Source organism: Carassius auratus, unplaced genomic scaffold (assembly GCF_003368295.1).
Source record: "Carassius auratus strain Wakin unplaced genomic scaffold, ASM336829v1 scaf_tig00042958, whole genome shotgun sequence".
Lineage (NCBI taxonomy): Eukaryota > Metazoa > Chordata > Actinopteri > Cypriniformes > Cyprinidae > Carassius > Carassius auratus.
The window spans coordinates 23,339-38,741 of record NW_020526749.1 but is presented as its reverse complement, the minus strand read 5'-3'; the positions used below and the strand labels follow the sequence as shown (position 1 = coordinate 38,741).

The 15,403-nt window shown below is 41.3% G+C and overlaps 1 protein-coding gene across 3 annotated transcripts; it reads right to left on the bottom strand.

Moving 5' to 3' along the window:
• Positions 1 to 6,470: 6,470 nt before the first annotated feature.
• On the bottom strand, positions 6,471 to 14,930 carry LOC113086217 (kelch-like protein 8). Of its 3 annotated transcripts, XR_003284694.1 has the most exons (11): positions 14,813 to 14,917; positions 13,828 to 14,018; positions 13,203 to 13,751; positions 12,325 to 12,511; positions 12,108 to 12,251; positions 11,060 to 11,171; positions 9,752 to 9,920; positions 8,191 to 8,350; positions 7,875 to 8,076; positions 7,436 to 7,793; positions 6,471 to 7,322 (listed from the first exon to the last, which is right to left on the bottom strand). XR_003284694.1 is itself a non-coding variant. In XM_026255369.1 (10 exons), the coding sequence occupies exons 2-10, from the start codon at positions 13,993 to 13,995 to the stop codon at positions 7,670 to 7,672; spliced, it is 1,815 nt and encodes a 604-aa protein (XP_026111154.1). In that variant the 5' UTR covers positions 13,996 to 14,018; positions 14,846 to 14,930; the 3' UTR covers positions 6,471 to 7,669. The 3 variants fall into 3 exon arrangements, 2 of the variants coding, with proteins under 2 accessions (XP_026111154.1, XP_026111153.1); XM_026255369.1 differs by having other exon boundaries at positions 6,471 to 7,793; positions 14,846 to 14,930; XM_026255368.1 differs by having other exon boundaries at positions 6,471 to 7,793.
• Positions 14,931 to 15,403: the final 473 nt, after the last annotated feature.

Genomic DNA, 15,403 nt, shown 5'->3' with positions numbered 1-15,403 from the left:
TTATCCTTCGCTGAAATTTCCGCGTCTCATGGAGAGAGCACGTCATTGTTGCTTAGCAAAGACAGACGCCCCATGAGCGCTTCTGCCCGAGCGCTTTGGAAAGGAGGAGAAAGACGCGCTTAGCGTTTTCCACACGTTTTTAGGAGCGATATGTGAACGGCCCCTAAGGCGCTCGCTCACTCAGCACGCGCTGAAGGCTCGTTGCAAAATGTCGAATGCATTTAACAGACCAGAAATATAAGTGTACCCTGTCATGTTGCAGATGCGACATACCGTTGTTTTTTTATCCACCACTCTCTTGCCATCACCATTATAGCTTAAAGGGAATCCAAAGTGCACCCAAACACCAGACCTGTTGGTTATTGGAGGATCTTCTCATTTCTAGTCTGTTAAACGCATTGGCTATTTTGCAACGAGCCTTCAGCGCGTACTGAGTGAGCGAGCGCCTGCTGAGTAGCCTAACATAAACATATAAGATGGTGTTTTTTCTTCTTCGGGAGTGTCAGGGGCGTTGCCTGTTACGTTGTTTGGGTTATTGGGCTACCTTGTTGAACGCATATCATTATATTTCTCTCTCTCTTTTTTTTTTTTTTTTTTTTTTCAAATATAATTAAATACTCCAACGAACCGTTCGGTATACATAATGCGTACCGCGTACCGAACCGAAAGCGTCGTACCGAACGGTTCAATACGAATACGCGTATCGTTACACCCCTAGTTCCCTTGAGTGTTGCTACAAAGTCCTTAGTGACCATTTTACCTTAATACATTTAAGGGACCAAAACAGCTCCCTTAAGTCAACTTAAACTCAAAATACTATTGCTGATTTAGTGTTAATTGAAGAGGAGGAAATGCCAAGGCGTGTTTTTAATGATCGTAATCCCTTGGAGGCGATGAATGGTTGATGAAAGGCTGAAAAGGACTATATTATTATTATGCTGTGTTCACACCAAACGCGAATAGAGCGTCTGGCGCGAATGATTTCAATGTTAAGTCAATGCAAAGGCGCGTTTACGCGCGTCTGGAGGTCTCGCGGCGCGAATGGGGCGTTAAGTGCGGCGCGGAAACCAATCAGGAGCCTGCTAGGAGTCACTAATTCAACAGAATGTTCCTGCAGCCTCCGGTTGTGCAGGAATACCCTTCTCCACTCATTCAACAAGGAGGAACGACTGATGTTGTCAGTGAGCAGTCAACCGGAGCTATATGACAAAAGTTCATATTTCTATAGAGACAGGAATAAAAAGGACATATATGTATATAAAAAAACATATTAATAGATAATTTGAATAAAGGCCAATTGATAAGAAACGTTTCATTTTACCCCAAACGAATTATATTTTATCTTGAACCACTAAAGAGACATCAGAGCCAGCGGCAAATGTCAGAAGGTCTAGCCGAGCCGAGGCTGCTCTCGGCGGATACATGATGACGGAGCTCCCGCTGGTCGCATGGAGCTCATCTCCGAGATCGGCGAAACACATTTTTTAAAATAGACCCTGTCATTATAAATAAACCGCATATTTGAGTTTAAAACAACTACATTCTCGCCTGAAATACTTTTAAAACTGCATTTCATGACACAGTAACAGTAATATTTTGAAAATTATCCGAATAAAAATGGCGGTTGAAAATGCTGCTTGAACTCAGCTGGCAGAAGCCCCCCCATGACGCGAATTCGCGTCTGTTGTGAAGTTAATTTCACGCGCGAATGATCTCAAAATGGTCAAGCGGCAAACTAGGCGCGGTAGACGCGAATTTGACGCTCTATTCGCGTTTGGTGTGAACACAGCATTATAACCACTTACGAAAACAATAATTGCCTTTTCGTTCTCTGTCCAGTTTGGTTTACGTTTTTTTTTTGTTTTTGTTATGTTTGTACTCTCCATAGCAAAAATATATTAATAAAAGTGTGATTTTAGCAAGGGTTTGGCTTTGTGGTTCGTTGTGTTCTGTTAACTGTTAGAGGTAGTAACTGTAGCAACAGCGGCGATCTTTGCCGTATGTTGTCAGAAACTACTGTGAAACTCTTAGTATAACACTTAGGTAAGGGTGACAGTTAAGAGGTTTCTTGCAATGCTCTTAATGAAATCCCTTACCTTAGGGATTTTTTCTCCCTCAGGGAAACCCTCACTTAAGGAGTTTCATGCAACCGGGCACTGATCTTTTACGGTCTATGGTCCTGATGTGAGAGATATGAGAGTTGCCCGCTCCAATATGGCGGCGACGTTGACGTGCGGTCGAGCGGCCAATGAGGCGTCTAGCTATTTATATGTCTATGACTGAGAGCACAACAGACATTCACTGATCAGAGCGAGAGCGTCCGAGATGTCACAAAAGAAGTGTGTTTTTGGTTGCCAGGGCAAGACAACCCTGCACAGATTACCAAAAAAAAAAAAAACAGCATTAAGGGACCAGTGGATGGAGTTTATTTTTACAGAGCATCAACGGAGTTGTGCAAGTGTTTGTGTTTGTTCCCTGCATTTTGAAGATGCTTGTTTTACAAACAAGGCCCAGTTTGACGACGGATTTGCATATCGTTTATTTCTTAAGGATAATGCAGTCCCAATGAAAAAGGGTCACGATCGTGTGTTGGGACCACAGGCGGTGAGTAAAACTGCTTAAATATCTCTGCCTCCTTGTTAGTGCATCCCCTCCCATGCCGGAGACCCGGGTTCGAGCCCCGCTCGGAGCGAGTCGTTGCTGCTGCTGCTCTCGTTCAGTTTCAGCCTCGGGATCTGATTCTGGATCATAAATAAAAGGCTGAATCTGACTGTTAGCCATGGTTTGTTTTGGATGATGGTTTTTCCCTCACGGTAATGTCACAGCTTCCAGACGCTCTCAACGCAAAAGCCTACTGGCGCTCGTGATTCTTTAGCTCCGCCCACACGCCATGCCTCTAGGCGGTCGTGTTTTTCTGGGAAAAATCGGTACAGACTATCTTTCTCTTATGAATATAATAAAACTAAAGACTTTTTGGAGTTATGAAGGATGCAGTACTACTCTATAGGTACTCAAGATTAACAGGATATTGAGTGAAAACGAGCATTTCACCCCCCCTTTAACAAATATGTGAATAGACTAATCTGATAATAGACTAATTATCATATACACCTTTATAGATAAATAAACATGTAAACCGCTGTACTATGTTGCTCATATTTATCATACGAAATCCCCTCCCCGTGCCCAAAACAGGTTGCCTGTGGATGAGCGTCCAAAACAATTCTGTCCTGCTCCACTTCACAGTTGCCAAGTGAAATGAGTTTTATAATATCAGGATACTCATTTATACAACACTTTATTCAAAAGGAAGAGCAGCTAGTTCCGTGCATCATACGTCATTATGTTATTTCTGCGTCACTGCACATGCGTAGTCCTTTCAGTTTCATGGTTGAATCCGATCGAGTGTTTAAATGCACGCTCAATCGTATTAGAAAAGGAATAAACCACCCCCTTCAATCTGATTGAAATTTCATTTGGATCGAGCTCAATCGGATCGATTAAAGTGTTTATATGAACGTTTTCAATCCGACTGAGCCGTCAATCTGATTACAAATGGATTATTTGGGTGCATGTAAACGTAGCCATTGTCATTCTCTAAAAACTTCAAACTGGCTGTTAAGCCTTTCATTAAAAAAACACAACTTGACCCAAAAGGACTAGTTAATTATAGATTAAATTTTTCCATCTCAAAAATATATCTAAATTACGGCCTATGCTCTCAATGTCAAATGCAGAAATGTTAATCCATGCATTTATGACCTCAAGGTTAGATTATTGTAATGCTTTATTGGGTGGTTGTTCTGCACGCTTGGTAAACAAACTACAGCTAGTCCAAAATGCAGCAGCAAGAGTTCTTACTAGAACCAGGAAGTATGACCATATTATCCCGGTCCTGTCCACACTGCACTGGCTCCCTATCAAACATCGTATAGATTTTAAAATATTGCTTATTACTTATAAAGCCCTGAATGGTTTAGCACCTCAGTATTTGAATGAGCTCCTTTTACATTATACTCCTCTACGTCCGCTACGTTCTCAAAACTCAGGCAATTTGATAATACCTAGAATATCAAAATCAACTGCGGGCGGCAGATCCTTTTCCTATTTGGCTCCTAAACTCTGGAATAACCTACATAACATTGTTTGGGAGGCAGACACACTCCTGCAGTTTTAATCCAGTACGTATCCAGACCAGATGGTGGATCAGCACCTAGAAAGGACCTCTACATCCCTGAAAGACAGCGGAGACCAGGACAACTAGAGCCCAGATACAGATCCCCTGTAAAGACCTTGTCTCAGAGGAGCACCAGGACAAGACCACAGGAAACAGATGATTCTTCTGCACAATCTGACTTTGCTGCAGTCTGGAATTGAACTACTGGTTTCGTCTGGTCAGAGGAGAACTGACCCCCAACTGAGCCTGGTTTCTTCCAAGGTTTTTTTCTCCATTCTGTCACCGATGGAGTTTCGGTTCCTTGCCGCTGTCGCCTCTGGCTTACTTAGTTGGGGTCACTTCATCTACAGCAATATCATTGACTTCATTGCAAATAAATGCACAGACACTATTTAACTGAACAGAGATGACATCACTGAATTCAATGATGAACTGCCTTTAACTATCATTTTGCATTATTGACACACTGTTTTCCTAATGAATGTTGTTCAGCTGCTTTGACACAATGTATTTTGTTTAAAGCACTATATAAATAAAGGTGACTCAACGTTACTTGTGAATGCTTTTTCTACTGTTCTTTTTAATTAACATTATTAACATAAGAAATGTATGCATGCACACATGAATACCGCGTGAGGATGTCTTGCACTTATGGCTAAAAATGTATATTTAAACTGCTACTATGGATTTTGGCAGGGTGTAGTTCCACTACCATTCTCTGGGGGCTATAAGTGGCGCACTCTCCTTATTTTGAGCCAGGTGAAGCAGTAAGTTATGTTGTTTGGTTATGAGGAAGCATGGCTGTCTGCTTGGTTCTCCTTCAACACTGTAGAGTCCAGATTGATAAACATTTATGTTTCAAGCTCAATCAATGTAAGTGTCTTTCTATGTTCAGTTTGTTTTTCTATTTTTTTTTTCAACTGAGCTGTTGTGGGATTATTGTGTTGAATGCTGAGCTGAAGTCAATGAACAGCATTCTAACATAAGAGTCTCTAGGTGGGTAAGAGCCAGGTGGAGGGTGAAAGAAACTGCATCGTCTGTAGCACTGTAACAAACTCTCAAAGCACTTCATCATGATTAGACTAAGTGCTATGGGATGGTGGTCGTTTAGACAGGACAAAGGTGATTTATTTGGTGACTGCCTTGCTCAGCGAGGTGTTGAAGATATCTGTTAGGACATCTGTCAGCTGTTCAGCACAGTCTCTCAGTACACGGCCAGGCATGTTGTCTGGACCTGCAGCCTTGCGTGGGTTAATCCCAGATAAGGTCTTCCTTACATCGGCTGGAGACAGACAGACAGGGCACCTGGTTGTTGGGAGGTATGGGCAGTTTTTGTGCAGGTGTGTCATTCTGCATTTCAAACCGTGAATAACAGTGGTTGAGTGCATGTGAGAGTTATGTATCGCTATCACAGGTCTGTGGGGGGGCTTTGATGCAGTGATGGTCTGAACGGCTTGCCACAGGCTTCTTGTGTCTCTGCTGTCTGAAGAGATTGGTTGCGATTATTATAATTGTTTTGACCATATGACCGTTTTGCATTTTGGATGCCACAGGATAGATTAGGTCTTGTTGTTTTGAGGGCTGCTTTATCTCCTGGTCTGAATGCTTTATCTCTGGTCTTTAGCAGCCCATGAAGCTTTTGGTTTGCTCGTGTGGTGATGGTCTTGGTGACGGTCACATCATCAGTGCACTTTTTGATATAACGAGGTGGGGGCGGGGTACAGCCTTGTAGTGAAGTGTGTGAATCCAACAAACCCAAACCCCTACAACACAGACCCATTGTGCTCAGCTAAAAAGAAATTGTGTCAGTTCAATGTTTTTTAATTTTTTTTTATAAAATTAAAATATCTAAGTCCAAAGAGGTCATTTCAAAACCCTTGTGACAGCACATATTTTAGGAAAATATAGTTTGAATAAAACTTTTACCTTCGCGTTACACTTTAACCTTTTTTATATCTACCAAATTGACAGTAAACAATGAAAATGCAGCAAATACAAAACTAAAATACAAATTACTCCGTGCATCCATTAAACTGCACACAGGGAGTGATGTTGGATAATCGGTTTTCTATTTTAAGGCAGACTGTTGTAATTTATACACACACTTCATATTAACATCACTTCAGACTAACCCTAAATCTCATGAAATGTATTACTAACCCAATTATTTCAAAGCCAGGGTTTTAAAAAGAGAGAGAACAGAAAAGGACACTTTGCGTTTTTGTTTTATTCAATCATTACAAAGGTTAAAAATAAGGTCTCAAAAGGAAAAAATTAAGGGAATAAATAAACATATTGAGCAAAACAATAAAATGTACACATGGGAAAATATGCTATAAAGTGTCATTCTTCAGACAGATTAACTTTGAGAGAAATATCTTTCAGATATACTGCTTTTAAATCAGCAGGTACAGAAATGCAGCTAACATTGAAAGTCATTCAAATAAATCGCTATATGAATATTTATTGTTGGTTCACATCACCGAATGCAACATGTTAACATCTGTGACAGCAGAATAATAAAACATTTCAACATTTCAACAGCAGATCTCAAATATAATCAGATTGACACGCTGGAGTCCAACCAATAATCACTAACTAAAAGCAACAATATGAACTGTTTACCAAATCTAAGAAAAAGATACATTAAAATAAATATTTTATATTCAGAATTCAAAGTCATTTTGAACTAACCCATCTGTATTCCCTCAATGTACAATGGATCTGTTTTAAAATGTAATCATATCTTTTTTCCACTTTGAACTAAATCATGTGAAACATTAAACACAAATTCAAGCCAGAAAAGCCTTACACCTGTAATATACAACAGCAATATATAGAAGCATCTCTGAGCTTGCTGTTCATGTTTGGCAGTGAAAAAACAACAACACCAGAAGCACATCATTGCTCCACACGGTTCAACACAAATCTAAACCCAAAACCAGTCTAGATCCTCTGAAGGGTTCCATTAAGACAGTCTTGCTGAAGTCATAAATGAGACATGGCTCAAAACAGAAGTATAATTGCGTCACGTTAGAAATGACTCTGCTCATGGATCTCTCACTTTGTCTTGATTACTGTGATTGTCCTCACGCAAACAAACACTCGGTTATAGAACAATCTCTTTTTGATCGTTCTTCGTGTCCTGAAGTCACAAAATAGGGTTTTTTTAAGTTTGTGCATTAATAAATATCTAATGTCCTTTTGTCATTCAAACACAAGAATGAGAAGATTTCTTATGTAGAAGAGAGAAATCACTTTCAGCAGTTCAGGCAGCAGAAATCAGTACAAACAACACAAACAGTGATCATGTGATCTCCCTGCTAAAAAAAACAAACACTTTCCACTAACAAAATTCAAGCTAAAACACAAAGTTTTCTTGTGGTGTAGTACACAGAAGATTCAGAGCCACATTACAGCTGAAAGCAGGTGTTTGGTGTGTAATTAGGCTGAAGCGTTAGTGTTGTAGTGTGTCAAACTCTGACGATGTAGCTACATACAGTCAGCGACGTTACTGGAGCCCTGGCCGACGTCTCGAATCTGACTGATGTGAGTGGAGCAGACGGCGACTCCAGCTCCGGCCCGACAGTGAGACACAGAGCCCACCAGCTCCCATCTGGTGCAGACACACACACAAACTAATTACATCTGAACTTAATCACAATCTTCTGCAGAGATGTTCAGCTTTATATCTCACCTGTTCATCCGGGGCTCGAAGGCCTCCACCGTATTCAGGTAGATGTTTCCATTGTGGCCCCCCACTGCAAAGACACGCCCCATCACTGTGGCAACGCCGACTCCGCCCCTGGGCGTGGTCAACTCCGCCACATACTCCCAGTGATTGGTCCTGGGGTCGAAGCGCTCCACTGAGCTCAGCGGAGAATTATCATCAAACCCACCTTCAGACAAACACACATCACATGAAGCTCACAGATCTCCCTCCAGCAGAGCGTAGCTGAGCCTGGTTTCACATCAATCTCAAATTATGAAGATGAACAAATTCTGATTGTTACCAACAACGTAGAGGCATCCGTTGAGTTCACTGACACCGTTTCCAGCGCGCCGCTGCCCCATCTCTCGCACATCTGTCCATTTGTTCAGATGAGGATCGAAGCGCTCCACGCTGGACAGCGACGCAACACCGTCATTTCCCCCGACCGCGTACACATAGCCCTGGTGAACACACCACACCAACACAATCAAACCCATGAACAGAAGTCAAAACAATAGAAGCAAACCAGTAAGACCTCCGCTTAACTTCGGAAAACAGTTTGAGATTATTTCAGATTTAGTCAGAGAGCTCTCAGTCCCTCCATTGAAGCTGTGTGTACGGTCTACTGTCCATGTCCAGAAAGGTAAGAAAGACATCATCAAAGTAATGTCATTAATCCACAAATGACTTAAGCTGTTAACTTTTTTAATGTGGCTGACACTCCCTCCGAGTTAAAACAAACCAATATCCCGGTTCTTTTGCGCTCGACGTAATGGCGTCATTTTCGATGATTGCCCTTGATTCAACCCTTCGGTTTACCCGCGCTAATAACACTAGCACAGAATCAGTTCAGAATCAATCACCAAAAGAGTCAGTTCAGTTCAGACGCTCTGTGTGTCGGTCTGCTTCACGCTGAATCACAGTATCATCAGCTCCTCGGTTCTCGAATCGGACGCGTCTGACAGAAACGGTTCTTGACTCGTGAACGAGTCAGTCTGTTGTTCGTTATCTGGCTCGGCTCGGTGTTCATCTTCAGTTCTCTCTTCACAGCAGTTCAGTCAGTCACTGTTTGAGTAAATGAATTACTCCGGGATATTGGTTTGTTTGAACTCAGAGCGAGTGTCAGCCACATTAAACAAGTTAACAGCTTAAGTCATTTGTGGATTAATGCGTATTGGAGACGCGAACCGTTTAAAACTATTCAGTTTGATTTGGTGAACTAGTTCAAGAAGATCCAGTTACATCGAATGATTCGTTCACGAAACGGATATCACAAACTGCTTTGTTTTGAACTCTCTCTCACACAGACACAGAAGAGAAGATAATGCTGAATAAAGTCGTCGTTTTTGGACCAAAATGTATTTTCGATGCTTCAGAATATTCTAACTGACCCTCTGATGTCACATGGACTACTTTGATGATGTTTTTCTTACCTTTCTGGACATGGACAGTAGACCGTACACACAGCTTCAATGGAGGGACTGAGAGCTCTCGGACTAAATCTAAAATATCTTAAACTGTGTTCAGAAGATGAACGGAGGTCTCACGGGTTTGGAACGACATGAGGGTGAGTTATTAATGACTTAATTTTGATTATTGGGTGAATTAACCCTTTAACTAGCCATATAAGCTGTAATATGGTTTAGCTGTATACTCCTGTGATTGGCTATAATGCCCTCAACACTGTTCGAAACAGGACCGTTACAGATCACTTACACACAAATACATCCATCAGCTGTCACAATAATGAGTGAAACTGGCTTATTGTCTTTGTAAGTCAAACATTTAGCATTATTGTCATATGCATACTTCCTAATTTTGTGTACAATGGTGTGTAAGTGACTCCTGATGAGGTTTTGTACCCCGAGCGCCACAGATCCCACGCCTCCTCTGGGTGTGTTCATAGGAGCCACGGCGCTCCAGCGGTCCGACTCGATGTCATAGCGCTCCACATCACTGAAGCAGGAGTTATCATCCAGACCTCCGATAGCGTAGATGGGTCCGCCGAGAGCAGCCAGCGCGATCCCCCTCCTGCCCAACACAAACACAGGACGATATCTCCCTCTGCATGTTCAGCTCCGTCTTCTGTGTCAATACTGGGGTGGAGCGGTTCAACTCACACGGTTCGGTTCAGGTCACGCTTTCAGAGTCACGGTTTGGTATGTGCTATATTTAGGGAAGAACTATACTGTCAAATAAATATGACTATAAAATATAAATTCTTTATTAAAGTTACAAAAGCTATTCAGTCAAGAACAGTGAGTGATTTCTTTGTTGTTGCTGTTTGATTAATATTAATATTAATATTAAGAGAGTGCTGTCACTTTAAGAGAATGCACTGATCCAGTACATTCAGCTGGCTATGTATGATATAGGATACTTACCAAGATGGGCATTTTGACAATTTTGTATGAATTTGTCCATTTCAGAGAGAACTTAATATTTGCACGCGTTCTGAGACACTGGTTTGTGCACAGATCTTCTCACTGTGTGCACAAGCTTGCGTCCTATGGCTCTTAAATGTTCAAACTGGCAAAGCTTTCAAGAGTTTAGTATAAAAAGCTTACAAGAGATAGCATAAAAATATCAACGTGCTGTTCAGGTCTCACCTGCGCACGTGAGCTATGGCCACCCGGGTGATGATGTCATAAATGCCAGCTCATATTCGGTGTGGAGGTGGCAGAGTACCGCTTTAGAGCGCAAAGGGTTGTGGATTCCCAGGAAACACAAACGAGTAAAACATTTATAGCCTGAATGCACTGTAAGTTGCTTTGGATAAAAGCGTCTGCTAAATGCATAAATGTAAATTAATGGTTTGCTCACTTTTTTTCCCCCATTGCTGTGAAAAGCCAGAATGCACATCCATCAACAGACATCCATTAGCAGAATCCTGTTTGTTTTACATGTTATTTAAAGCAAACGGTTTTACAGATAATTTGTCAGATTTAAGTTGAAGCGCGGTCCCAGCGTGTGGAGAACCGTTCCACACCTAGTCAATATGTACAATATCTTTATTTTGCTGGACAGGTGCATTGACATAACTCTTTAATCCCATGAGAATTAAATTATAACTATAAATATTAATGAAACAACAATGAATAACAGCTATAAACTATGAACAGTATTAGAGCAGAACAATGCAGGTCAATGAAAGCTTGTATTCCTCATACCGTTTAGTGTTCATGGAGGCTTTCATCATCCACTTGTTGGTGTGTGGATCAAACATCTCCATGTTCCCGAGGTGCTCGTTGCCATCATGGCCTCCAACAGCATAAACTTTCCCTATAAAATGATAAATATGAAGTTTTATTCTTACGTTCGAGTCATTTATTGTAAGCAGAAGGTTCCAGTATAGCACTCACACTTATAAAAAACAGAATTAGTTTAGGGATGTTCACAATTGACAAAAAATCAACCCCCTGATATTTTCTTGAATTTAGTCTACATGAATATACCATATCTTTTCTATATTATTTGTAAAACTCTTATATATCTATTTCTGTCTTTATTAATTGATAGATTAAAACAACATTTTTAAAGAAGAGATCTTATTTATTCGCTGTAAAAAAATAATTAAACAACACCGTAGTATTAAAGTCTCAAAATCTAGCTTTTTTTAAAGCAGAAAACAGTGATAAACAATCCTCATTCCAAATCTAAGCTTTTTGACTGGTGAAAGTGAAGCTAGCCGTCTGTGTGTAATGCGCTTCACTCTCATTCTGCACCAACACATGTGCGGTGTTGCACTTTTCACTTGCTTCATGCAAGTTTTGCATTATATCTTCACTTTGGAATGTAGAAATCGTTGCCTGCATCATTACAGCGATATGTCTTGTGATCACAGTACTGAGCTGCTGCAGTGAAGCAGCTCTAATGCTATCAAATTAAAGATGATGTGCCATAGAGCAAAATAATTAACAGTGAAAGTAACAAAAACTTGTAAAATGCACTTTGATGGGCATACTTAAGTGTGAAAATAACTGAAGAAAATATTTGTTTGATAAATGAACTAAGCCAACAAACATATTCTTTATGATTCGGTAACCAATATTTTGTAAAATTACAGGTACTGGTTCTCAGTATCAACCTAGTTCTGGAAGTAGTGTCAGTTCATCCCTACTTTTAAACACTAGTTAAGTCAAAGTCAAAGAGTTTTTGAATCCCTCTGTAATTCTCCTTAAATCGTTGTTTTATTAGCTTTTCATATCTCTTTGTCACCTGCTACTGAAATCACTCCCACGTGTCTGCGTCTGCTGTTCATTTCAGGGCCGAAGAACCAGCTGTTTTTACTGATGGAGTAACACTCGATACTGCGGAACGGGTCTCCGGATCCCCCTCGTCCCCCGACGCAGAACAACACACCTGTCGGGGTTCTCCGTTAGACACAGCAGAACAACACAAGAGAGCAGGAACAATCACGGCTGTATCTCCTGACCTGCGGTGTGCTTGCGGGGAGTCGTACGGATCGAATACTCAAAGTCAGGAACGCTCTTGTTACTCAGGTGTAAATGATAATTTCTTGCTTCATCCAGAAGGTCTCTGCAGCTCAAATTAGCCTTGATCATCTCCTCTTTAGCAACAGTGACTGTGAGGAAATCCACCGGCAGCAGAGGAAGACGCACCTGTGTGAGAAAAGCCCATCAGAACAGACTTTTAATACATTTGTTGACAACATTAGCTTAAAAAGAATCCAAGCCTGTTTCTGAAATATGATGTTGGATCTGTACAGCGCCACCACTGGCCACAAGCTGAAGCTGGATCCGACAGAGTACTTCAAAACTTGACCATGTTTCCACAGGTCCAGCCAGGACTTCATGGCCAATGTGTTTTGGTGTCTAGGACCAAGCAGGATATTTCCTCACATGAGAGGTCATGTTCTCTTACTTGCTACAAGACCCTCCCTACTTTACAAGAACTGCACTCATTCAGAGTCAGTAAGAGGGCTGGTAAAATCATTCTGGACCCCTCAGACTTCTCTGAACCGCTGCGGTCCGGTCGGGACAGAAGAACAGTCTCTTCACTCAGACAATCCATCTCGTGAACACTTAACTTGACCGTAAATGTGTTAAACTCAACACTATTTATACATTTATGTATTGTACATTGTTATATCCTAATTACATTTTTATTCTTTCTATTATCTTTCTAGTCACTGTCATTCTGCAAAAACTGTGGAAGCTTGTCACTAAAACAAATTCTTCGTATGTGTAAACATAGCCTACCTGGGAAAAAGGCTCTTTCTAAATATAACACTAAAAAGTGGGTGTGAAAATAATCCCAACAAACTTCCCATCCCAGCCCTGAGCAGCCAACCTGAGACATGATCTGATCCAGCCAGACATCATGGTGTTTCTGATTGGCTTTAAGCCATTTGACGGCGGCGTTGTACACTTGAGTCTCAGACTGAATGTTCAGGTCACTGGAGGCCAGCAGCGTCTTGAGGTGCTGCGGCGAGACGCAGATGAAATCCTCACACTCCACCACTTCACTGAAATGCTCGCATGCGTAGCGGTCAGCCATGTCCATCAGGTCCACCCTGTTGTGACTCTCTGCGAAGGTGCGGACGGCCAGACAGTTGGAGGGGTGGAAGTGTGCTTTCATGTATTCACAGCAGGCCCGAGCGATCAGCTCCACCTGCAGGATACACGCCGCGTACAGCAGCGGCTGGACGTTATCCACCGTCAGAGTCAGGCGCGAGGAGTACGCAAAGAGCACCAGGTCCTGGATGGCATCGGCGTCGAAATCTCGTATCTCAATCAAGTCCTGTTTGGCCTCGGCCATATCTGAGAGGAACATGGCGCGGAAGTACGGCACCACGCAGGCCAGAACCAGTTTGTGACATGGTATCAGTCTGTTCCCAACCTGGAGCGAGAAACAAAAGGGAGAGACTTAGAAACAGAAGAAGCTGCTGTGAGACTATATTCACGGTGTCAGATACCTTCAGAGTGACGTCACACAGCTCTCCGTTCTCATAAAACTGTCTGAGGGAGTTGTGGAAATCCTTCCAGGCCTCTTTAGCCTCGAACACGAATGATCCGTCCGCGTCACCCTCGCTATTAGACGGCTGCGACGAGCGTTTCTGCTGATTCCCATGTTCTGGCACCATGTCTTGCTCACACACACCGACACCTGCACACACACACACACACATGAAATACATCTCAAAGGAGAAGACGGTTAAATTCCATGATTGACACGCTGTTAGCTGTCTCTGTTAAATGGCTCTTCTGAATGAACTCTGTGTTTGCCGACATGGTCCTCCACACACACACACACACACACACACACACACACACACACAGACAGACCACCTTTGTTGCAGAACCACAGTTCAGTTATTCTTTATACTGAGAAATAGACTCTTTTAACTCTGTGACTCAACTAGATCATAACAAATCATAAACATATCATCTGAGAATCATTGCTCACATGAAATGAACATGTACTATACTATATCAAGTACTATAAAGATTTAATAACATCTTTTTATATTTTGAAAGCTGGGTAGGATCATATATAACAAACTACAATTGATCCCATCAAAAACGCTACACAAAGAGACATAGATATATAAATATCTAAAATAAACGAGATAAACACTGGCAAATATATTGCATGCTACCAGTGAATGAACCGTTTTATGTTGTTTTTATCCTAAGTAACTGCTTCAAAGCTGTTTGTCAATTTTCGTTAATAAACTGCAATAAACGCCTTTTTATTTTAACACTTTCCGGTTTTTTTTTTTGTTTGTTTTTTTTACTATAAATTGTGTAACGTTAAGCTAAATGTTTAAACAACCAAAACATGACAGCATGAGCTAAAACGTCAACACAACAAACGGGACGGATTCACGAGCAGAAAATATCAGAGATGAACCTTATTGACTTTAAACAATTAAACAAAATTAAAATAAAATCAATTACATGTGTGAATTTGGTGTTTTGTCGATGTTTTACCGCATTTTCAACAGCCGCACTTGCTCTGGACGGATCGACGGCACTTCCGCGTTCTGAAGCACTATGAACTCTGGACCTTGTAGTCCAAACCACTGAAACTCTTTTACTCTGTGACGTGTTCCCCATTGGGAAGAGCATAGACACCCCCTCCAGTATTTCGCGATTTTGCGATCGCTGAATTTATCGAATTTATAATTTAGGAAACTCCTAAATTTTCGCAAAAGAATGCAAATTTTCGTAATTGCCACACATTTTACGCATAATTTGTGTATTTCGAGCTGTGCATACTGTTTATCTGCTCAAGCTGATCTAGACACCATTATACACAGTGCTGGGAGATACAGTGAAGAAAGTGAATTCACCACAGAATCAACATCTCTGTGAAATCTTGCTAGAGGCAAATTCAGCAAAGAATTCTGTTAAAGCTGATATCAGAACAAACACCACTGATGTGGAAACCAGGAAAAACATTGTTCAGTAAACACAGAATCTTCATCATTCAACATAGATTTAACAATAAACTAAGGAACAGTTTGTGGCAGAAATCGTCTAATGTTT